We start from the raw sequence: 25,581 nt of genomic DNA on the forward strand, positions 1-25,581 counted from the left end.
GCGACATCCCGCTAGGTGCTGCATAGGTTGGTGTGGCGTGTTTTCAAACAGTTTTAATAAAAATACTGTGCACGTATAGAGTTTAAAATTAGGTCACAAGGGACTTTAGTGGTGTATGGCGCACGTTGCAACAGAACTTGGGGCAGGTAAATTTTTATTGCAGTTGGCCCTTCTCGCGTGCCCTTACCCAGTTCGGGGGGAAGCAGAGTCAGCCTGTTCCCCTGGATGTGCAGCTCCCTCAGCCTGGTCAGCTGGCCCAGTTCCTTGGGGAGCTCCACCAGGTCATTCTCGCGAACAGAGAGCTGCAAGGGATTGACGACGACATGGCTGTTGTCACCTCACACTGTTTGCACAGGTAAATCCATCAATGCTGGCATTCGTACAGTGGGAAGGAAGAAACACTTCAGTGACTCAGATAGGCAGTGCCACAGAGTTCTTTACCAAAATATGCTAGAAGGAAAACTGGCACTGCAGTCACACACCAGCATGAAAAGAGGAAAGATTTGTACTCGCTTCACAACTGGCATGGCTCAGGATGTTTCGGTGGCCGTGAAAATACATCAAGTGCAACAAAAAAGCAGAGGCAAGTGTTTCTTATATCAGTAAGTAACAAGAACATTGTGAAAATACTAGGAAGGTCATAGGCAATAAAGTTAGTATTGCAGCGGGTGTAATTCTAGAACCACGCGAAGGGTCACTGCATTGTACTTGGGCAAGGGCAAAGAAGGACATGGCGCCTAAGAAGCCTGCATAATCATCTTCATCGGTACAATTGCAATCAACTGGGGCACACGACAAGTAGTCCACATCGTTGTGGTTGCAGCCCGACTTGTAGATTACGGTGACGTCAGATTCTTGTTATTTGAGGTTCTATCGGGCGAGGTGTCCTGAAGGGTTTATGACATTTGCACCAACAGAGAGAATGGTGGTCGGTCACCACTTTTTAAAAGGTCACCCATATAATTATGGCCGAAATTCGGTGATGGCCCGCACAAATGCCAAACATTTTTTCTGTGGTCGACTAGATCATTTCAAGGTGGGAAAAGGTGTGGCTTGCATAAGCTATTACACGCTCCATGCCATTTTAATCGCTGTGTAAGCACCCCACCCAGTCCAATAGTAAGTGCATCCATGTGCAGTGCGATATCGTCATCCTCATCATAATGGCCAAGTATTGGCGGACTCTGTGACCGATTTTAATGTTCCTGAAATGCAGCAGATAGTTCTGAGCCCCAAGAAGAAAGTTGCATGCCGTCTCGAGTCAAGCTAGTTAACATTTCGGCTATACCTTGGAAGTTATTCGCAAAGCGCCTGTAGTAGACGCAGAGACCCAAGAAGCGGCGTATAGCCCCTTTGTCGATTGAAACTGGAAATGAGGCCACAGTGGCTGTTTGTGTGGGATAGGGATGAACGCTTTCAAAGCTGAACACGTGGCCTAAAAATTTAAGCCCTTTGTAAGCAAAATGGCACTTCTTCGGCTTGAGGGACAAATGGGCTGAACAGATTGCCTGAGAAACTGCGTGAAGGTACATTGGGTGTCCTTAAAATGTGTGCGAAAATACCACTACAGTTGAACCTCGTTATAACGAACACTGATATAGCGAATTATCGGCTACAGAGAACTAAAAACAAACTTTGGTTGGTCACGCTTTATATTAATGACACTTATTCTTTTACAACGAAAGTGAAACCGTGAGAGCCACATGCGATATCGGATATAACGAAGGAATATTTGACCGGGAGTCTGAGAAGCTACTTGGAAAAAGAACCCCGTCGTCCAAAACTGCAGAAGTATTAAGGCCCTTTTGTCCGCGCACACTGGAAAACTTCATCCTGCTCAGTTCTGTGAGTAGCCACCAGATGAAGATCACATCCTTCATGAAATAAATAAGGACGCAGGCCTGTTTTGTCAAGTGAACTTTGTTCTGTTGTAATTTCATGTGCTCATGTTTCGGTTCATTGAGGTTGAAATGCAACAAAGAGAAAGGTAAGGGTTACCTTGTTTATAATGAACTCGAAGGCTTAAAAATGCATTTTTGTATCAAGTATTCTTGCACGAGCCAGATTTTTTATTTGTTAGAGCCAATTTTTACCTCTGCGGTTACAACGAATATTGAATAAAACAAACTAATTTGCTGTCCCGATACTGCTTCATTATAACAAGGTTCGACTGTACATCGTCCAGGTATATAAGGTGTGACTGACATTTGAGGTCAGACAAAACTGTGTCCATCACTCTTTGGAAAGTGGCCGGAGCAGAACACAATCCAAAAGGTAGCCCCTTAAGTTCACAAAGCCTGTACAAAGCAACGAAAGCAGTTTTTTGGTGATCTTGTTTGTCTACCTCAATTTGCTCCCATCTGCTGTGTAAATCCATCAATGAAAAATACCTTGCATTGCGCAGACAATCTAGCGAGTCGTCAATGAATGGCAAAGGGTGGATGTCCTTTTTGATAACACTGTTAAGCTCTCTGTGGTCTACATAGGAGCGAAGTGTGCCGTCTTTCTTCTTGACCACAGGCGAGACTCATGAGCTCCTCGACAGCTGTATAATGTCGCCTTGCACCATTTTCTTGATTTGGAAATGAATAGCGCCCAGTTCTGTAACTAAACCTCGGTAAGAGCATTGGTGGATTGGTTGCTCATTGTCGGTGATCCGATGTTTTGCGGCAGTTGCCTACCACACATTCTATGACAGAGTAAAGCAGTCGCTGAAGGAGCCGATAGTGTTTCAAACCTGCTCCTGTTGAGACACTCTTGGGTGAGGGTTCATGCTTATTTTGGCACCCTTTCCAGGTTCAGTCTGCACCAATAACACTGCTAAGGTAACTGATAAGGTAAAAAGCTTGCGGGCACCGCGGACCTAGTCCAAATAGGTTACTGCTATTGTGCATGCTAAATGCTGGCGTCCTCGGCTGAAATTTGTAATCCGTATTCCTGTTTGTCCATCACTGATGTCAACAAGACCAGGAGCAAACGTGATGAAAGGCTCTTGAAAATTAATTACCACATCATATTTTTGAAAGAAGTCAAGCCTGAGCAGCAACTGCTTCGAGCACTCATGCAGAACAACGAAGCTGTTGGGGTAAGTCATACCACATATTTGAATCCTGGCGGTACACATGCCGATTAGCATGACGAAAAGACCACCCATATTCCATTGTAACTTTCCGCAGCTGAGACGCCAGTGATCCATTCATGACAGAATAATCGGCACCAGCGTCTACAAGGGCAATAACTGCGTGATGGGCAACGAAATTGTGAATATCAGGGGAAAGTATTTCGCTTCCTCGACCAGCTCTTGCCTCTGGCAGCCTGTGGGGATCCTGCCGGGAGCCAGAAGTGGACAACTGAAGAAGCCCACTATCAGGATGCGAACAGAGAAACGAGAGGGTGGAGTTGGCCTAATGCAGAAGAGATCAGGGGGGCTCCAGCAACACCTTCCTCTTGCCGTTTAGCCACACATCACCAGTGCATTGTGGGAAAGCACGTCTAGTGGAGGAAACTGGTGCATGTTTGCGGCAGTTGATTGCAGTTCAAAGTGCCATACATCTGGTGCCTGACCAGTACAAACATGTTGTAAAGAATACACTTCAATGTGAAAGCCTTACTTGTATCATTCAGTAATTTTCTATTGGTTCTAGCTGTCTGCAATTAGATGTGCTCATCAACCATCCATGAAAAGACATCATCACCGCCAACTGCAAACTACGATGATGGCACCCAAAAGGGTGCACTCACCTGAAGCTGCAATCTTGAACAGCGACAACAAAAGTGTGGGAATGAGGTCAACGATACTAAGGCAGAAATGAAAGAAAGGATATGCGATTGCAGCAAGCGCCGTCCGTGCCTGCGCAGTAAAGTTTATTCCTTCCACCTATTTGTGGTTACACGGGTGCTCAGCAGACACGGTTTCCAGTGATGCCCACAACTGACAACATCGCATCAAAGCTCCTCTCACACCAAAGCTGATGCCAATGCCAACACTGTGCCACCTAACTACAAGAAGTGGCCAAAATTTACACTATGTTCTCAAAAATGCCTAGAATGTCAACAGGAACAAACTAAACTATGTTGCCATTAGAAATTGATCCCAGGAAATAGCGCCTAATTATACAAATTTGAAAAGTTACTTTTTGGATCTCTTGAGGCCCGGTCACCACGGCCACCTCTATGTGGATGGCGCCACGCGTTCAAGCACGTGGTGCTTCCAAACAGTGAAACAGTCGCTTTCTCATACTATTCAGGAACACCCCGCAGCCACACGCTCTTGCAACTACTGTATTTTCGCGCGTATAACCCGCCCCTGCATATAATCCGCACCCCATTCAGCCCGCCGGGAAATAAGAAAAAAAGTCCTCACATATTGCCTGCACATTAGATACAGGGAAGGCTGCACCGAAGCTATTGCTCAAGCAACACATCCCATACTGTGTAGACAGAAAAAGCGTATATTTTAGGGGTGTGCGAATATTCGAAACTTCGAATATTCGATTCGAATTTTTTGGTATTCGATTCGATTCGAACGGCACTTTTATTATTCGAAATATTCGAACCATCCAAAACTAAAAAAAAAAAAATTCAGGACGTGTCTCAACAGCAAAGTCGCGAAGCATATACACGGCGAACGATACGTGCTTTCGCAGACTGTATCGGTGTTTATTCATGGTTACAGTGGAATCTCGATTATACGATTCTGGGTGATACGAATTTCCGAAAAGTTTCGGCGAAATCGCATTGTTTGCAATGTAAAAAATTTCGGCTGTACGAACGGACCTGCGCGGCCCGGCGGGTACGAGCGCGCAGGCGAGGCCACCCGACTGCCGATCGAGCAAGTGACGGCTCTCTCTCCCCTGTTTGTCACTCTTTGTCCAGAAATGGCCGGGCTGTTGTTTTCTGCTCGCGAAAACGCGCCGCGCACGCCCCACGCGCGCTGACACCGCCGCGAAACTACCCGCACGCTGCGCGCGGCGCGGCCGGCGGCGGCAACATGGCGTCGGCTCCGCCCGTGAAGTGGTGTGGGAACTGGAGCGCCCGCTTCTAACCACTCTTTAAAATAAGGCTCAAGGGAAACACGAAGTTGCTTGTGCGGTAAAGGAGCTGATAATGCATGTGAAAACGGTACTAACATCATCCCCACCGCTAGTGAAAGCGCCCATGAAATATTTGTGGGGGTGCTAAGCCTAACCATCTCCGGCGGAGCCAAGCCGAATGTCTCGATCGCTTCGCAAGTCGTCAGGCTCCTCCATTCTGCCGCGCGCGTCGTGCGTCATTTTCTGACCGGGGTAGGCGCGGGCGCGAAATCGTCGATGCGGGCGTGAAAATACAGCGTGCGCAAAGCCGAGGTGAGCGATATCGCGTGCAAAAACGCACCATGCGGTTCACGCTTGACTGTTGCGGCGTGTAGCGAGCTTGGGCCACTTGGGCATCGCGAGTGAGGAGATGAGCGCGAAGCTTTCCGTGCTCCAGAAAGGACTGCTTTGCGACATGGGGGTTAAAAAAAGCAGAAAAAATCAAGAATTTCCTGACGCGAAAGCAAGAAAAAGAAATAAACGAAAACTTTTTTCAGCGCTCAATTTTTCGGTCTGTGTTGGTTCATACGAATTTCGGATGATACGAATAAAGAAATAAACGAAAAAGATACGAAAAAGAAATAAACGAAAACTTTTTTCAGCGCTCAATTTTTTGTTCTGTGTTGGTTCATACGAATTTCGGATGATACGAATATTTTTCGCAGTCCCGCAAGATTAGTATCAGAGATTTTACTGTATCAGCGCGCGGTAATGCGTACGGATGCCGGCCACTAGTGTCTCAAGTGAGTGGCTGTTTTCAGTATCTGGTAGAGTCGTGACGAGCAGGAGCTCACTGCTCACCAAACATGTCGAGCAGTTAACCTTTCTTCATGATAACATTTAAGTGAGTGCAGACCTTAACCTGTTGAGTGCAATGGTACTGTGCAATTCCTAATTTTACTTTATGGGATTTGTTGTGCAGTTTTTGTGTTTCTAGATGGTGAAAACTTTAATTTTACAAAAAACAATGAGTATTCGTATTCGAAAAATATTCGATTCGATTCGAATTTTGTTTTCATTATTCGTATTCGCTTCGAAATTAAAAAATTGATATTCGCACACCCCTAGTATATTTAGCAAGCAGAATACCCCGACTGCAAGGCAAAAGTCACAATTCACTAATAAAATTCAGTTTTAGAGTGCGCTCATCCTTGTTTTTTTTCTTCCATGTCCTTGTATGTTTTGTGCATTCGCTGCCATGGAAAGCTTAGTCAGTGTTACTGAGTAGGAGCTTCACGGCACAACGTGCATTGCCGTCAAGCTGCACTAAAGGAAAAACCCCGCGTATAATCCGCACCCCTACTTTGCCACTGAAATATTTGCATTTTTGGTGTGGGTTGTACACGTGAAAATACGGTACATCCTAACCCACACTCAAATAAATGTTATTGGTATTTTTTATCTGATTTAGCAGGGCATTTCTTGTTTCCAAAAGGGCATAATTTTATGCATAAGCCAATGCTTCCTTGCAATCCCGAAATTTCAAAATATTTGAAGTTCTCAAATGGCACTATTTGATACAGAGTTAAATTGGATATCGCGTTACTTGCTTTGATATTCGAAAGTTGCCAATATTTGCACATCCCTGCTATGTCCCATCACCAAGAACCAAAAGAATATCCGGGCTCATCTTTTTGGAAGGGTCAGAACAGGGGAAGGCATGGAACCTTAGGGCACGCAAATACTTCTTCAGAAGAATTTAAACTGCTTGCTCCGTGCTCTCCCAAATTCACCCCTGGTTAGCACTGACAACGATCAGTTCATACCCAAGTGAAAGCTGTCATGAACCCGGCTTTGTAAAAGTTTTCAAGTGTGCTTACAATCTGCAAGTTTTTGAGTTGTCCAATGGCCGGGGGAATTTTCTCAAACTCGTTGTCTCCCAGGTACAGAGCTCGCAGGGTGTCTGGAAAACAAACAAGAGCAGAATTAGCAGTGCTTGCTACACAGAATGTTTGGGGAGGCAGATAAGGAAGCAAAACTTGGCGGCCCTTCCAGGTCCTGATGGGAGGCCTGAAGCATACAACGCTTTATGACTGAGGCAGTAGCGGCCAGTTGTGGGACTCTATTCGAAACCCTGCATTTTCTCATGTCCTTCTTGTTTCGCTCCTTGAGCAAGATGACACTACTCCACTTTGGTTTCTCTACTAATTGAGCCTCCTTGTGTTCTACCCGGCTGGCCTGAAGCACCTGTTCCTTCTACAGCTTAGCACCCACTCACAAACGGCCAAAGCACTGGGGGCAAAATGGTGATGCAACTTGTATTCCAGAGGCCTGCTTTCCTGTCTCACAGCAGAATTGGCAGGATTGCACTGATTTCGACAATTTTGGACCATGAGAGTACAACATCTTTTATTACTACTTGTGGAGGACAGGAACTTACAACATCTCACACCACCTATAGCTTTACTGCCTGTATCAGACAACAAAAGCCTGCCCTTGAACACCCCACACGTATGTATCATCAGAATTGTGTATAATCGACAAGATTTAGGGGAAATCCTGGAAAAGGACGAATTTTTCTTTAACTGCAATGTTTCTAAGAAAGCTGTATAGCTTGTCTTTGTAGCCGTACGGCTGCATTGAGGTGGATGTCAAATTTTCCTTCACAGAATTGTGTACATGCACTAAATTTCCCAAAAATACTCAACACATCCCGTCAGAGCCTAAGCGGTATCACTAAAGATGTTTCTTGTAAAAGGACGCTAAAGGCTGAATAGCTTTCTGTTTGAACTGAAAAACACATAATTCGTAGCTGCCTTAGCTTTTGTTCACACCCAGCCATGCCTTGTTTGCTGAGAAATAAATAATTAAGGCTTGCATTTTTCTCTCTCATTTCACTTCCATTTTTTCCCTGTTCACAAGCACACCACAAAGTGCCCAGAGCAAGCCCGGGCCCTATTTCAATTTTAGTTCTTTATCACCATCTTCCTGAGTGCCAGTTCTTTTTGGCTTCCACTTTCTTTGTAAGGATTGGAAGCCAACAGGAAAGGGGTTGTTTTTGGATGCATCTTAAAATGACGGCGCAAAGGAAAAGTGAAGCTTTCGATGGAGGTGCTGCCGTCTGGGAGAAGGCACAGATAATACATGCGCGATTTCTACCGTAAAAACCCGCGTATAATACGAGGTTTTTTTCCAAATTTTACTATATGTAAAATTTGTGCCTCGTATTATATGTGGATCCCAAAGTTTTCAGACGAAAATTTGCACTTTCGGTTTCGGTTTCAGCGGAGGGTGGGCCTTCTTGCGGTAACGTTAGTTGGCTGCTGCTTTTCTTAGCCGGCGCCATTTTGATTGTTTTGACCACGCGAAGTATCGGCACGGTCACCGCAAGTCTATCACGATGTCGGGTGCACGAAGGCAGTATTCAGCGGCAATTAAACGAAAAGTTATTTTATGTGCCCAGACCATCAGTAATTGCGCCGCAGGACGGCAGTTCGGCGTCACCGAAGGCAGTCTTCGCGGGTGGAGAAAGCAACTGGTGCTTGACTGGATAAAGTCTGTGTGGTGTCGGCGGCCTGGAGCACTGTTTGACATCCCAGCTACAAACGCTAGACATTTTCATCAACAAGCCTTTCAAAGACTGCATCAGGACCTGCTACCAAGAGTGGATGAGGTCAGGAGACCCGTAAGTGACAGCTGCTGGATGGGTGACGCGGGCTTCTCAAATGGTGCTTTGTGCCTGGATCGCGGATGCGTGGGCCAGCATCCCAGAGGAGCTCGTCAGTCGCTCTTTTAAAAAATGCGGCATCTCGAACGCCCTTGATGACACTGAGGACCACTTTCTGTGGGAAGACATTTCCAACAAGGCGACTTCAGGAGACAGCGGCAGCGAACCTGACGATGACTGAACGGACGTCGGGAGACAGTGCCAGCGAAAACTGACTATGACTGAAGGGTAACTGCAGTGCAAATAAATGTTTTCTGTGCTCTCTTTACCTCGTATTATATGCGGATGAAAACTTTTTTTCTGATTTTGCTGTCCCCGAAATACACCTCGTATTATACGCGGGTCCGTATTATACGCGGGTTTTTACGGTAAGTGCTGTAGTTGGTGGTCGGGATGAAGTGAGCAACAGGATCACTGCTTGAATGCCTTGTCTTTAAGACCAGAAAGAATTTAAGCTTAAATGTGTGACAAGTGAACGTGAGTGCGCTACAACTCTGCGAGGTGGGAAACCTGATCCTGTATTAAAAGGGCAAACACATTAAACGCGTGTATTATTTACCTCCTTCCTCCAATGAATGCTTCTTTCCTTGAGGCATGGAAAATTTTAACACTGCCTGCAGCGTACAGCATTGCCAGATGTGCTAGAGGTACAGTTTTTGTCAAAATTTTCTAAGCCACGCCTCAGGTTTATAGGCCACAAAGAATTCAAAGCCAAAGCTTAACGTTCAACAGTGACTAGAATATTTTATGACAGAAAGAGAAAGACAGCAGTCCTCTCCAGCTTCCTGGCACAAAACGTTTCAGTCTCACTCGAGAGGTAAGCTTGTACTACGAATTTCTTGTGGCCTATGCCCTTTTGCCATGGCCTAGAAAACCCTGATGACAAGACTGAACATGGTGTCGCCTGTGGTCAGTTTCACGTGCAAAACAGCCATCACTCGCAGGATCTAAACATGATTCTATGCTCTTCTTCAACAATGTGTTCAACACTATAGAAAATTCCACGAAGAAAGCCTTTGCTTTGCGTTCCACAGCTGCAAAAGTTGCAGGAGTTCTGGAGGAGAGCATGACTTATTTGAACCAAACTGACGAAACTACTTGGTATGAAGTATCTTTGTAATTGGCTGCTGCTATATGACTATGCCACACCACAGGCTTGCTCACTTCCAGCATGGTGTGATGCAAACAGCAATTAGTTGTTTGCATCATTAAATCACTGAAAAGAAAATGAGGGACGCATAAGCGTTCCTTAATTTGCAGTTTCTTAGCAATTAAGGCATTTTTAGCCGAGAGGGCTGCAAGAAGGATGGACTTTCATTGGAGGCAAACTCGCAAGTGGTGTTCAGTGTAACGTAAAAATTCACATTTTCTGAGAGAAGCATTGCCTTATGTGTCACTATAACGAAGAGAAAAATTGCTGTCGTAATTAAAATGTTAGAAAAGAACTTAGGGTGGCACCCAGTTTTTAAGGAGGAAAAAAAACAGCAACAATACTGCCAATAAAATAAGTGATAATACTCTATCCCAAGCTTCGTCTGTCTCAGTTAATGATTGCAATAATAGAAAAAATTAAAGCCGTTCCACTCAATGTGAAAGCTGTCGGAAGTGCAGAGCAGTGATTCGCAATAGTGGGTAGTAGTGCCGTTATCCACTCGCTGCTACCACCTATCAAGCTCTTCGCCGCCCTGTTTCACTCCTCTCTTAATGAATGGAACGGAAGTTTGTCCAATGCAATTCAAATTTCCCAACTTCGCAGTGCTCGCGCGCCCCCTGCCTGAAACTGCGCCAGTGAGAGTTCTGTCCATTTTGCGCTTGCTTTTTTTCCCACACGTGCCGGCGCCGGCGCCGCCTTTTTTCTCCGCTTACTATCGTAAAAGCCAACCCAACGAGCATTCTTAAATAAATGAAGGCGGGCGCTGCCGGTTAATTACGTATATTTTGCCTTAAATGTACCAGCAGTTTTCTTTGCGCTGAACAACGGGGAGATGTATGACAAGCGCCAGCAGTTCACGAGTTTCGAACAGTTATGCCTATATAAACCACTTGGTTTTCGAAGCCTTTGTGGGACGCCGCTACGACGGAACGCCGTGGAGCGCTACTTGGGTCCAGTAAGCGAGCTACGACGACAAGGTGAGCCCCTAAAGTGCTCTGCACTTAAAAAGAGCACAGAGGTACAGATTGCAATGCAAGACAGAGAAGCACCCCTGACACAGCAACCAGCAATGCTGGGTGACCCCAGGCCCACCCAAAGTTCGAAACAAATGGCTGTCTTCCACAAGGTTGAAGTGTCCACTGACCCATTATAAAGAAGTTGTTGGAGAGGGACTGCTCGTTGAGGTTGTTGTAGGTGAGGTCGAGCACCTCGAGCACTGGGAAGGCCCCAAAGCCCCGCGGAAGGCTGCTCAGCCGGTTCATGCTGCACAGGGAAAGAAAAACAGGCGGCCCGTCAGGCCAGCTCAGGCACATCGTTCAAAGCCCTGCTACACTTTCCGCTAGCCCGCACAGTGCCACTAAACAAGCCTCGGCCTTGCTTGGCAAACTTTTTGTAGCGCAGGAAAAGCTACGAGCAGCCAATAGAGGTTGGCAGACGAGGGTGGCACATGTACTCATAACCATGTTGCACCATGGCACCTGCACCTGGGAGGAGGCAGGAGAAGGCAAGCATCCTTTCAGCATCCCTTCTTTTTTAGGGGCTGGGGCTGTTGGCGTTTCCTGTTGTCGTCATAATAGTTCTGTCATGTAGTCACGGTACTAAAACACCGGGAAACTCGTTTACGCCTCGCATTAGAATGTAACACGTGCTAAAAAACCACCGGTACACTCGTTTACGCCTCGCATTAGAATGTAACACGTGCTAAAAAACCACCGGTACACTCGTTTACGCCTCGAGCTGGAGCACTTTGTAACGCGTACAGTCGAGTCAACTTATAACGATACCGTTTATAACAATATATCGGATATAACGATGAACAGCTATGGCACCTGTAAGGTTTGACCAGGGAGGTCGTCGCACTGCGGGCGCCCCCCCCAGCGACGGAGACGCGGAGGCGGCCGTCACCCTTCGGAGTGCCGCTGACAATTAGGCCGTCTCGACGCATGGCGCCTACGGAAACGAGCAGGGTCGTGTCCGGCGCGGGACAAAAAGGCGCCGCTCCCTTTGACAAGTTTGGCGGCGACGACTACGCGTGGAGGTTCTCCGAACGCACCTTGCTCGGTCGGGGAGTATTGTACCCGGCCTTGCCGTTTCTTGTTTTTTTTAACCTTTCCCCTTCCCTCACCGAGGGTATTTATGTCGAGCCCGGCGAGAGGATGGGGGTCTTTTTTTGCTCTGAACTTGCCGCAGGTCACGGGGAGAGTCCCGCCTGCGCCGGCTAGACACCGGCAATCTTCTAAGCCCCACTGCGGGCTAGTTCTGCTCCCGTTGTATATGCCTTGTAAATAATTCCTGTACATAAACTGTACATAGCTTGGACATCCGAGTCTGCCTCGTCCCTCACGGCGACACGAGACACCGCGGTGCATTCCTGGGTACGGAGAAGACCTGAAAATTACTGGCGCAGTCGACAAAACAGGAATCACCAAACGCTCGAGTCCACTTGCGAGGACAACGAGAACGAGAGGAGCACCGCTCAACGAGAGAGTCCCGGCCGTTCCTTCCGGGGGAGCACACGTACGGCTCGAATCTACAGCCCCCCAGCCTCACCAGGAGACAGCGCAGGGAGTCGGCGCGAGCATTTCACCTCCGGGGGCGAGTAGCAAGATCTTCGGTGGGTCGTCATCCACAGCAGTTCGAGTCCATCAAAAGAACTCCCGGGCTCCACCGAAGGGGCAAGGAAGAGAGACGGCACGAGCGTCACACCCTCGGCGGCGGAGCGGCAAGATCTTCTGCAGAACGACGCCCACCCAGCGACAACGCGGAGCGATCAACCACCACCGATTCAACTAGGCACCACCGGCTCCGGGTGAGTCCCCTGGTTGGCACTTCTGCCGCACTCTTTGTTGCCTGAGCCGGCCCAATTGGATGGAAACACGCTTTGCGCACCTAAATCCTGACAAACGTCCTAGAAAGATGGGGAACGAGAACGGGGAGAACGGTGACGACCAGAACAAGGAAGCGTCCGCTTCTTCCACCGAAGCGGTCATTCCTCTTACCGATAAGCAGATGGATTTTCAACTCAAAATGGCCGAGATGAAGCTGAAAACCGTAGAGGCGCAAGTATTGCTCGCCCAAACTAAGAGCGACGCCGCGTCACGAGTGCGAGACGATGTGAGCGAGGCGGAATCTCAGAGCAGTCCCATGAGTCTGAGGCATTATGCTAAACTGCTAGCTGGTACCTTTCCCAAGTTTCCAACCGACAGCGAAGTGCCTATCTGGTTCGAATCAGCGGAGAGCGCACTGGAGGCTTATGAGGTTCCAAAGGAGTTGTGGGGGCAGATCGTTTTCCCTATGATTTCTGAGCGGGTGGCATATTTGTCAACACGTCTGACTCCGTCCCAACACCGAGATTATGACGCGTTAAAGAAGGTCGTACTTGACGAGTTGAAGTTGTCAGCGGCAGAGTATCAAAGGCGCTTCCTTGCGGCCACTAGGCGACGGACTGAGACATGGCGGTCATTCGCAACGCGACTGCAAAGCTACCTCAACTTTTATGTGGAGGCGCGAAAAATCTCATCCTTCGAGCAGCTTCTTGATCTACTCGTAGCGGACCAGATAAAAACTGTCCTAACGGATGAGGCAGCCAAGTACGTTAAACTGCGTGAAGGCGAAAATTGGTTTAAGGCCAGTGAGCTAGCCCCTCTGCTTCAAACGTTCGAGGAAGCAGCAGGTGAAGGCAGCGCGTGTAGAAGGCCCGGCAGTTCCGACAAAGCCGATCTGGAGGGGGGCAGACAAAAGGCTGGAAGGGACACAAAGCAGGGAAAAGGCAAGCCCCCCACGCATGGTAAAACACCCCCATACCGACAGGGCGGTTGCTTGCGCTGCGGAAATTGGCGTCACTCCGTCGACCGTTGCCCTTACGCCAATGGAGAGGGCCCAGACAATGTGGACAAAGGGAGGGACCCACCCGCAGGCGAAAGATTAGCAGCGCGAGTGTCTGCGAACGCTTTCGTCCCCGCGCGCTCAAAACTACACACGGTCAAGGTGAGCTGTAAAGACAAGGTGTTTGACGCGATCGTCGACACTGGCGCCGAGATAACAGTTCTTCGGGAGGGCAGCGTTCCGGACGATCTGGTAACCCCACACGGCACCATTGACCTCGTGTCGGCATTCGGTGAAAAGGTCAAAGCGAAACTCGTTGTCGTACCGCTGGCAGTGTTCGGAGGGCAGTCGCTCATTCAGGAGATTGACGACGCGACGCCGGTGATGTGCGCGCTTACCGACAAGCTGACGCACACCGACTGTCTGATCTCAGCGGACACCTGGGGGAAGCTGAAGACGCCACTGGGCGAGCCAGACAGCGCTGCGCGCGTAGAGGCTGTACAAACACGAGCCCAGCGAATCGCGTCCGAGAGCGAGAGCCCCCGTTCGCCAGAATCGCAGCCTTCCCAACCCACGCTCGACGTTGAGCCCCCATTAGGAGAGACGAGCGGAAGCGAGAACCGTAGTATAGAAGACGGCGAGCATTCGGCACCGGGCACAAACAGCGACGTCCAGAAGTTCCGTGTCGAACAACTGCACGACGAGTCGCTACGCAAGGCTTGGGTAGACGCCGAGAGAAGCAAGGCGGGTATGCACATCGTAGACGGGATGCTCTACCACAGAGACAAGGTGCTCGGGCAGAGTGTACAGCAGTTAGTACTACCAGAATCGCGCCGCAGCGCCGTGCTTCGTCTCGCGCATGAATCGTACTGGGGCGGTCATCTAGGCTTCCGCAAGACCAAGGCGCGTATCAGGCATAGCTTCTTCTGGCCGAACATGGAGACAGACATTCGGGACTACTGCAGTCGGTGCCACGGTTGTCAGGTGCGATCGGACAGGCGGCAGGCTGAACGGGTGCCCATAGCGCCATTGACGCGACCTAGGTTGCCTTTTCAAAAAGTCAACATCGACGTGATCGGCCCTATTGACCCCCCGTCTGCGCGAGGGCATCGGTATGCGCTTTGCATAATAGACCTGTGCACCCGATGGCCGGAGGTGGTTTGCCTGAGGTCGCTAACGGCCAAAGCCACTTGCGAGGCACTGCTTTCCGTGTTTAGCCGCACGGGAATACCCGAAGTGGTGTGCTCGGACTGCGGCACCAACTTTACAGCCGCGCTGACGAGCGAATTCCTCGCGAAGCTAGGTTGCTCTCCGCGTTTCTCGACTCCCGACCACCCGGAAAGCAACGGCTCGGTCGAAAGGTGGAACAGAGTCTTTAAGAACATGCTTTTCCATGTGATCGTGAAAGACGCCAGAAATTGGGACAGGTTCGTCCCCTTTTTACTCTGGGCCTACCGGGAAGTGCCCCACGACACCACCGGCGTGTCCCCGTTCCGGATGCTGTACGGCCGCGACCCGGTGGGACCGCTTGCGATACTCAAGGGTAGTTGGGCTGGGGAGACCGAAATGCCAGCTGAGTTAGCGGAAGCCCCTGCCGATTACCTCAGACAGCTCAAAGAACAACTTGAACTTGCGGCTGACGTCGCTGAGCTAACCGCAAGCAAAAAACAAGAGTTGTACGCGTCGCAGTACAATAAGCACGCGACAGTCAAAACTTTCAGCGAAGGGGATACAGTGCTAGTCTTTGACGATAAACGGCCGGGAAAAATGTTCCCCAAGTGGCTAGGGCCTTACACCGTCAAGGGAAGGTACCGCGAACACTCGTATTACGTACAAACCCGAGAGGGTCGACGTTTACTCGTGCACGCGAACAGACTGCGTCCGTACCTGCGTGAGGTGGCTGCGTTAAGCGTTATGTTCCACGACGACTCTGACTTTGGGGATGTGGAATATACACCGCGAACCGTAAAACCGGAGCAGGCAAACGTCGGTCTCGCGCTGGAAAAAACCGCGCATCTGGACGACGCGACAGCCGCTCGAGTGCGAGGCGTTTTTGAGATTCACAAAGCCCTGTTCGAGGAGAAACAGGGAATCGCTAACGTGGGGGAGCACGGCATCAAGCTCTTCGAGGGGGCCGCTCCCAAGCGCGGCCACCCATACAGGATCCCCGAGGCTCTCAAAGGCGAAGTGACCAAGCAAATAGAGGAACTTCTCGAGCTAGGTTTGATATACCGTTGTGAGAGCTCGTGTGCCCATCCTATAGTCTGCGTGCCCAAAAAGGATGGCTCAGTGCGCTTATGCATCGATTACCGCGCGCTTAATGCGCTAACGGAAACTGACGCTTTCCCTATGGGCTGCCCGCAGGAGCTCATAATGCGCGTAGGATCGGCCAAATACATCACACTAATCGACCTAAGGCGGGGCTACTGGCAGGTGCCGCTGGCGACCGATTCTCAGCTTGCAACGGCCTTCGTGTCGCATCTGGGTCAGTTTGCGTGGAAGGTCATGCCGTTTGGACTAAAAAACGCAGCTGCAACTTTCCAGAGAAACATGAATGACGTGCTGTCCGGGCACGAGCACTACGCGTGCGCATACCTAGATGACATCGCCGTGTTCAGCGCGACACTCGATGAACACATTGAACACCTTCATCGTGTGTTCTCGACGTTGCAGGCCGCAGGCCTACACGCGAACATAGAAAAATGTCAAGTGGCTCAGCGCTCAATCCGCTACTTGGGGCATGTCGTGGGTTCCGGCACGCACGGGCCGGACCCCGCGAAACTAGAGGCCATTAACGGCCTGCAGGCCCCAAAGACCAAGAAGGAGTTGAGGAGCACCCTGGGCCTTTGTGGCTACTACCGCAACTATGTCCCAAGGTACGCTGAGATAGCCCGGCCGCTGACACAATTGACGGGCAAAAGTGTGCCTACTCAAATTCCCTGGAGCAGTGAAGCTGACGAGGCGTTCAGGTCCCTGAAACAAGCCCTTTGTGAGGCTGTCTCTCTTGCCACCCCGGATCTGGCGAAACCTTATGTGCTTTCCACTGATGCGTCCGCTGTTGCAGCAGGCGCCTGTTTGGCGCAAATAGCCGACGACGGCTCTGAGGCTCCGATTGCCTTCGCGAGCCATCGGTTCACGCCAACGCAGACGCGGTGGGCCACCATTGAACGGGAAGCATTTGCAGTCATTTGGGGATTAAAGAAGTTCGAGACGTGGGTTTTTGGTGCCCAAGTGAAGGTCGTCACCGATCATAACCCGCTCTCCTACCTAACCAGCAGCGTGCCCCAGGGGGCGAAACTGACCCGCTGGGCTCTAGCGCTCCAGCGTTACAATGTAACCATCCAGCACCGCCAGGGCATCGCGCATGCAAACGCTGATGCTCTTTCTCGTTTGGCCAATGAATGCTGGGAGGAACAGCCGGCTCAGGTGGCATAGGGCTGGGGCAGAGGTGTGGCCGCGGGGACGACACCAGTGGGCATGCGTGTACCTGCGAACCCTTTCGTGTGTGTGTTGCGCAGTGCCATGAACAATCGCGTCCCGATGGCTATGACTGCCGTTGAATGTTTTTTTTGTTTTCGCGGGTTGACGTATCAGCGTCTGACCGATCAGCGGAGGTGAACATTCCTTGAGCGGACCCTTGCGTCGCACGGCAATTGTAATTTATCTTCTACCTTGGTGCCCGCGGCTTGTTTTGTTGGTGTGTGCATGTGCCTCTGTTTTATGGACGTGTTTTGGTGCAGGGTGCGTGCACCGGCCTGATCCGCGGCTTGCGAAGTTTTGCGTGTCTCTGACTTGTCGGCCGCGCGGCTCAAACCCTTTTTTTTGCTAATCCATTTAATCTAGTGGGATTAAATGTATCTTGTGTGGGAGGTGTAAGGTTTGACCAGGGAGGTCGTCGCACTGCGGGCGCCCCCCCCAGCGACGGAGACGCGGAGGCGGCCGTCACCCTTCGGAGTGCCGCTGACAATTAGGCCGTCTCGACGCATGGCGCCTACGGAAACGAGCAGGGTCGTGTCCGGCGCGGGACAAAAAGGCGCCGCTCCCTTTGACAAGTTTGGCGGCGACGACTACGCGTGGAGGTTCTCCGAACGCACCTTGCTCGGTCGGGGAGTATTGTACCCGGCCTTGCCGTTTCTTGTTTTTTTTAACCTTTCCCCTTCCCTCACCGAGGGTATTTATGTCGAGCCCGGCGAGAGGATGGGGGTCTTTTTTTGCTCTGAACTTGCCGCAGGTCACGGGGAGAGTCCCGCCTGCGCCGGCTAGACACCGGCAATCTTCTAAGCCCCACTGCGGGCTAGTTCTGCTCCCGTTGTATATGCCTTGTAAATAATTCCTGTACATAAACTGTACATAGCTTGGACATCCGAGTCTGCCTCGTCCCTCACGGCGACACGAGACACCGCGGTGCATTCCTGGGTACGGAGAAGACCTGAAAATTACTGCACCGTTAACTTTTGTATTCTTTCTATGGTAAAATAAACCGCTTATTACAATGCTCCAGTGCCATGATATCGGATATAACGATTGAATCCGGTGATATTGTGCACCAAAAGTGCAACAGTGACGACTCTAATGACGCGGTTGTGCAGCCTACTCAAGTAGTGTCTTTGTAGGAGGCCCAATGCGTGACACAGTCCCTTGGGGACTTTTTTTCTGCCAAGGACATTTACCGTAATTACCCGATTCTAACGCGCACCTTTTTTCCGGAAAAATAGGCCGAAAAATCGCATGCGCGTTAGAATCGGATACGAAACCGAAACTGCCAAAACTGCAGAAATTTTGTCCCTCCCATCGCCATCGCCATCTCAAGATGGCGCCAAAGCCTTTAGCAACAATTTTTCGAACGCAGGAAGCATAGGTATAGTGAACTAGCATAGGCGCCTAGGCTTTTCTATCGGCGTTCACACAAATCGTGAAATCGTTCCACTTGCGCGCTTGATAACAGTAATGGCAGCAGCGGCTCTCACGCGTTGAAACTAGCGGTAGGCTGAAGCGTGCGCCTCTGGAGAAGCTCGCGGGATGGGCGTGCGAGGCGTGGGTCACGATCCCATCGACAATGGTTGAACGTTCATTCAGAAGTGTGGCATCGCGAACGCTCTTGACGGCACTGAGGACGAGATAATGTGGTCAGCGGAAAGCGACGAGGAGTGAGATGAGTGAGATTACTTCGGGAAATAAATCGTCCATTTCTCTCGCATTCGTTTGTCTGGGTCACAAAGTTCCGTGCGCGTTACAATCGGAGGTGCAAGTTTTTTCGGTTTTTTTTCCAGGAAAATCGGGTGCGCATTAGAATCGGGTAAATACGGTACCTCAGCTAAGTGAAGCACCTATAGATGCTCTTGGAAAAGATTTGGGCTAGCTTCACACGCGGCAAACAAAGGGGACCGACTGTGGCTTCTTTTCGGCAAATTAGTAGTAGTACCACCTTGCTGGCATGCGAATAAAATGTTTTGAGCTCTGTTCTGTCTTTTTATTTCGCAACCCGCTTATAACAATTATCGTTTATAACGATGGGATTTCCTAGGCACTTTGATATTGTTATAAGTGGACTAGACTGTACTACAAAAACACTGGGACACTTGTTTACGCCTCGCGCTAGAGATTTTCGCGCTTCAAAGACACAAGACTTCTACAGAAAAGCTGTATAGCTCTACCCCCCCAACAGTTTCCTCTCCATTGGCAAAAACGCCAAGGCACCAAGAATTCCTTTATACACTGCATGCTTTGCCCTTCCCCAGATTTCATGTTAGTTGAGATGGCCCGAGATTTTCTAGCCTGCAGAAATCAAATGATTAGTTATTTTAAGACAAGCATAAAGAAGCTAATTCAGTGAAGAGGCGCAAGACTCCAAATTCGGTATTTTTCCTTTTCTTTCTCGGGCACCATGTTGAGCCATGCTACACGGCAACCGCAGCGACAAATAGGCGTGCCGACCACGAGTCCCAACCTGACAGTTCCAGCAACAGAGGCAAAAATCAGCATAACAATGCCAGGCGCTGACATTTTAGCCCGTTCAGGTGGAATCGAGGTAGCTAGTCTGCAACATAAAATAGTCAACGCCTTCTGTTCAAACATTTTTTTTTCCATTCCATCGAAAGCCAACACAGCTGAATGGCACGTGCGTCAAAGTTATAGTCCTGTTCTTTGAGGTTCCATTACATTTGCACTGTTCCCCTCACCTGACAATGCCCCAACAGGCTCAAGTTAGTGCCTTCCGCTATACAGTGCTTGCACACTTCTCATTTCTACATATCTGCATGCGAAGGAGGAACTTTGTCACTGGATTAACTCAGTAGCTAGCGTCAAAATTGACTTTGGAATGCATGCTAAGATGAACCAAGAGTTGATAGTACCCTACGCCTCTAGCTAAGCAGACTCCCAACTGTAAACACACTGGAGCCCAGTCAGAGAACACTGACTCCGTTATGGTAGCCAAGTCTGAAAAGAACATCTCTGAAATTCGTACTGTGCTCACAGACTCGGTCAACAAATAGCTAGCTGCACTTAATATTCAAATTTTGGCCACAGAAACCACAACCGTGGCCATTAAACAGCCTGTAGGGATGGAGATTGTAAACGTGCCTCCGGCAACCCTGGAGCAACAACGACCCCCAGCTCCGAAAGGGCTCTGCCAGCCTCTGTTGAGGACTGCATTATTATCAACTCCTTATGGACCATGCGAACCATTTGAATAATGGCTCGGACAAGGGGAAAACAAACTTCAAAATTTTTAATATGGCAATGGAACTGTACAGGTGGGTTATAGATGCAAAAGAGGCAATCTACAGCCGCATGTGTTAAGTGCAGGGCTGGAGTGAGCTCTGGATGTGATAGCCCTTCAGGAAACCAATGGCCAAGCCAAGCTACCTAGATTCAAAATATTTTTATACCAGTAGACACACGCAAGGAGAAGAGTCCTCCATACTAGTCACAACCCTAGTCAAGCTCAATTTCCCAGCCATACAACACTCCACTGGGACCCAAGGTGCCAATCATGGATCATGTACTCCTAGAGAGCATATCAACATCGGGACTCAACCGAGGCAATTTCTTCATACTCAACATTTATAGCACCCCAGGAAAAACCATCGCTTTTCACATCTACTCAGGAAAACAGCAAGTCTGGCAGGATCGAGAACACCACTCCTCGTGGTAGGAGACTTCAATGCCCCTCACTTCACATAGGGATACGATCTCTGCACGGTCAGAGGCTAAAGGCTTTGGTTGGATGCACAGCAAGAAAACCTAACTCTACTCACTGACATAGTGCACGCCACGATACAAGGAATGGCCACATCCAACAATACGACTCCAGATCTGGCTTTCACTAAGAACATAAGCCTCCCGCAACCTGGAGTAACACCAGAGCAGGCCTAGGCAGTGACCATTAAATTCTATCTATAGAAATAACAGCAATGCTAATTAAACCAAAGACACCGTCAGCACTCAAAATTTTAGAATGGGATGGCTTCCGTAAATCTCATGTGGAGACACTGCAAGTCTGCGAAGACATGCATGACATTGGGGCTCGGACAAAGTTGCTACAGGAAGCCGTAGCCGGTGCCACTAAGACTGTCCCGGAAAAGACAAGGCGAACCCAGACAAAGTGGATTCCTGTCTGCTTCATTTATGGGAAGCCAAGTCAGCCTACGAAGAACGTTAGCACGAAACAAACGAAATCACCCACTGAGGCGATGCATTGCCAAACTCTAGATAGGTTAGTCTGCGCTGTGTCCTGTCCACTTCTCGTCCTCGTCTACTTGAGCTGTTCAAAAGAATGTCGTACCAACACGCCCAAGCTTATACCTTAGTCTAGAAAGAGATTAAAGAACATGAAATGCACCTCTCTAATCAACAATGGCATTCCCTATGCTGGGGATAAACGAATCAATGAGTGTCCCACACACACGGAACTTCCTCCGCCATTTATTAGACCCAACCACAAGCAAGACCCATCAACTTCATTGCCTACCATACAGCTACGATGAAACCCCTGAAGAACTGTTGGTTGAGCTTCAAAATAGATACCTTAACATCAGCCCTCACAACCCAGCCACAGAAAACGAAGGAGCTCCCAACTCGAAATTGGACGAACCTTTCACGGAGGCAGAGATGAGGGCAGCGATGTCTCAGCTCAGAACCAAATCGGCTCAGGGCCCAGAAGGTGTCACTAACAAGATGCTTATGAAACTGGACGATAGATCCGTTACGACCCTCACTAAATGTTTTAATAGATGTTGCAGGAAAGGTACTCTTCCGAAGCAATGGAAAACGCAAAGGCCGTCTTCATTCCTAAACCTGGCAAGACTTTGAAGATCGAGAACCTAAGACCCATCTTTCTCACGTCTTGCATAGGCAAACTTCTGGAGCACATGTTCTTGAATAGACCCGCCGCGGTGGCTCAGTGGCTAAGGCATTGCGCTGCTGAGCCCAAGGTCGCGGGTTCGATTCCCAGCCGCGGCGGTTGCTTTTCTGACGGAGGCAAAAAGCAAAAATGCCCGTGTGTACAAGATTTCGGCGCACGTTAAGGATCCCCAGGTGGTCAAAATTATTCCGGAGCCCTCCACTATGGCGCGCCTCATCGCCTGCCTAGCGTCAGCGCGTTAAACCCTACAATCAAAAAAAAAAAAAAAAGAATAGACTAAACAGCTACGTGGACGACAAACACCTACCCCCAGACTCAATGTTCAGTTTCAGACAAGGTCTCTCGACACAGGACATGCTCCTACAACTACAGCACCAAGTCATTGAGGGACGACACAACTCTTCTTATGGTGCCAGGGCCATCCTAGGACTATACTTAACTAAAGCCTTCGACAAAGTGAAACACTCGTCCATACTACAGAATCTCGAGCTGCTCGGAGTGAAAAAGTGCACCTACAACTATGTGAGAGACTTTTTAACGGCAAGAACAGCCAGCCTCACAATAGGTGATATTGATTTAGACCCCATACAACTGGGAGAACTGGCCACTCCCCAAGGATCAGTCCTGTCTCCTTTCTTATTCAATGTGGCTCTCATGGGGCTGCCCCCGAAACTCAATGAGATTACCAAACTCAATCATAGTCTCTATGCAGACGATATTACACTCTGGGTAGCAGGAGGCAGCGATGGGATGATACAAGATGCCCTACAACAAGCGATAGAAGTGGTTAAGAGCCACGTTATCCGTATAGGTCTTGGCTGCTCACCCCAAAAAGCAGAACTACTTGTCATCTGTACCAATGGCTGTCAGCCTCAGGGTCACCAAAGAATTTCAATCACAACCAAAGATGGGACTACCATACGAAACGCAGACACCATCAAAATATTAAGCCTCCAGATCCAAGGTAATGGATACAACACATCAACTCTCAAACAACTGGAGAAGCACGCGATAAAAGTTAGCCTAATGATATTGAGAATCTCCAATTGATATCAAGGGATGTCTGAAGACAGCATCAGGAGACTCATTCAGCCTTTCATCATCAGTCGAACTGTACATGCCGCACCGTTCTTACGACTCCAAAGACTATAAAGGAAGAAAATAAACACACTAATCCGCAAAATATGCAGACAAGCTCAAGGCATACCTATCTGCCCTGACTCACAAACTCCTTGAACTCGGTATTAACAACGCAGTGGAAGAAATCATCGAGAGGCAACGCACGGCACAACTCGTATGTCTCTTATCTACATGGGCAGGACTGAAAGTTCGATGCAATTTTAAAGTGGAGGCGAACGTAGAAACCCCCGAGCAAGTCGACCTTCCAACTGCTCTCAGATCACACATAAAATTCACTCCTCTCCTAGGAACATGCGTTCCACCCACCACACAGGATGTAGGTGATCCTGAGTAAACGCCCTGTCCAAGAGACTTCAAGCGGAGCTTAATGTCTGGTATACAGATGCAGCCGAATATCAGGAGAAGAGAGCCATGTGTATAGCTGCAACCAACTATCAAGGAAGTCTGCATGTGGCTGGCACAATCGTAACTATGCACATAATGGAAGTGGAAGACGTGGCTATCGCCCTAGCGATCTTTAGCATTGAAATGTCAGGTGTGGCAGTACCAGACTCACAGGCTGACATTAGAAACTTTACTACAGGATGTATATCTCCCAAGACGCCTGCAATACTAAGACCTCTAACCAACAATGAGAACCTCCCCAAAGTCACACTACTGTAGGGCCCTGCACACGCTACCTTGGAAGGCAACTAGGAGGCACACGAGTTGGCTTGTGCCTTCATCAACCAAATCAATTGGCAAGTCGCTTCCATAGACACACCTCAGAACAGGGAAACTTTTCACATATTGGGGAATTCTCGAATACTACAGAAAGAGCACACGATCATATGCCGGCCCCCACCATACCCTCGATAGAAAACAGGCGGTAGCACTACGAGTACTGCAGGTGAATCCCTTTCCAAACTCAGTCCTGCATTATCAGATGTATCCCGACCTGTATGAACCAAAATGTAGATTTTGTTCATGGGGGGTTGCCCTCTCCCACATCATGTGAAAGCGCCCACACAAATCACCACAAACCCAGACGAACACACTCATTTACTAAGCATACACAATGATGTGCAGTGGGAGGCCGCTGACTCACATAGGGTCGGCCGAGCCCTTGCAAGAAGGAAGACATAAGACCAGTTTTCTCATTTGGGCCCAATAAGGTATTTCCTGGTATTTCCTCTCTCTCTCTCTTGTCATTGGCACACACGGACAACACTACAAGATTTACTTTCTGCCTGACTACTTGCCACCTGCACCTGCTTTTTACTGCCATTAATGACAAAATAGATATCTTGCAGCGTGATGACAACCTGCTGAGGCTATTTTAATACTCCACTACTTCTTTTTTTTTTTTTTAATCTTTCTCACATCAATAAGAGCCAGTGCTCACCGAGTCTCTGTATTTACAATCACAACCAAACTATCTCCCCTCTATCACAATGACTGCACTTGAGGTAACAGACAAAGAAGCCACAAGACTGCATCTCCCCTCTATCACAATGACTGCACTTGAGGTAACAGACAAAGAAGCCACAAGACTGCACCTGGGTTAAAGTTCCCACCCAAAATGCAACACCCAGCATTCACTAATTACGGACTGCTGTGCATGCCAAGAGGTAAAAGCATTGACTGCCATGCGGACTAACAGAGTGCATTCGATTCCCTCTTATCAAGGAATCTCCTCGATTGGCAGCAGTAATGTTAGCCCATATGCAGTGCAGTACGCCCTGTCTACTTCTACAAATAAATACTGCACAGTATGTCATGCCATAAAAACTGGACACTGGGGTTTTACGAGAAAAGAGAAAAAAAGATATCCAAGACAAACCACTAAGACATTCATTCACAGGAACACTTGTTTCTGTTTCTGACTGCCCATACAAGTGCCCCAACCGTCACACCCGGCCTTCAGTAGCTGTTTGATGCTTTCTTAACGGAATACCAGCTGTGCACTTAGTTGCAACCTGTGCGTAAACAAAGTAACAGTTGAAACAGAAAGAACGCAGCAGCACCTTTGCATCGCACTTCTCCAGCACCGAACACGACGTGTCTGTGTTCTCAATTCTTTCCCACATTCCAATCTTCCCAGGTGCTGCTCCAGTGATAGCAGATAGCGGGAACAGCAAAGTAACAAGAGCTGCTGTCAAAACTGGGGGCACAGAATGGAAACAGTACTCACGCTAAGTTGAGAATTTTCAGTTTGGGCATCGTAGAGATTGACGATGGCAATTCCTGGATGAAGAATCAAAGCAAAACAGGGCACCCGGTAACAGCATGATGCCGATTGACAGATCATCACTCAAGCAATGCGAAGACGCAAATTTAGACCCTATTCTATATTCTACAGCCACCAATTCATCCTGGT

The 25,581-nt window shown here is 48.9% G+C and overlaps 2 protein-coding genes across 4 annotated transcripts in view; one reads left to right on the plus strand and one right to left on the minus strand.

The window, feature by feature from the left end:
• The window catches only part of Ics (ras suppressor protein 1), a 60,900-nt gene that overhangs the window by 22,885 nt on the left and 12,434 nt on the right, over positions 1–25,581 (minus strand). For all 3 annotated transcript variants that reach the window (XM_077706172.1, XM_077706174.1, XM_077706173.1), the window contains exons 5-8: positions 25,396–25,448; positions 11,037–11,155; positions 6,893–6,975; positions 188–302 (exon numbers count right to left, since the gene is read on the minus strand). In XM_077706172.1, the coding sequence (XP_077562298.1) occupies positions 188–302; positions 6,893–6,975; positions 11,037–11,155; positions 25,396–25,448 (370 nt within the window). The remainder of the gene's footprint in view (positions 1–187; positions 303–6,892; positions 6,976–11,036; positions 11,156–25,395; positions 25,449–25,581) is intronic.
• On the plus strand, positions 12,809–17,476 carry LOC144178605 (uncharacterized). The gene is made up of 3 exons (XM_077706574.1): positions 12,809–15,235; positions 16,082–16,593; positions 17,458–17,476. The coding sequence occupies exons 1-3, from the start codon at positions 12,809–12,811 to the stop codon at positions 17,474–17,476; spliced, it is 2,958 nt and encodes a 985-aa protein (XP_077562700.1).

This window comes from Haemaphysalis longicornis, unplaced genomic scaffold, assembly GCF_048455015.1.
Source record: "Haemaphysalis longicornis isolate Haplotype H1 unplaced genomic scaffold, Haemaphysalis longicornis Haplotype H1 scaffold_4, whole genome shotgun sequence".
NCBI lineage: Eukaryota > Metazoa > Arthropoda > Arachnida > Ixodida > Ixodidae > Haemaphysalis > Haemaphysalis longicornis.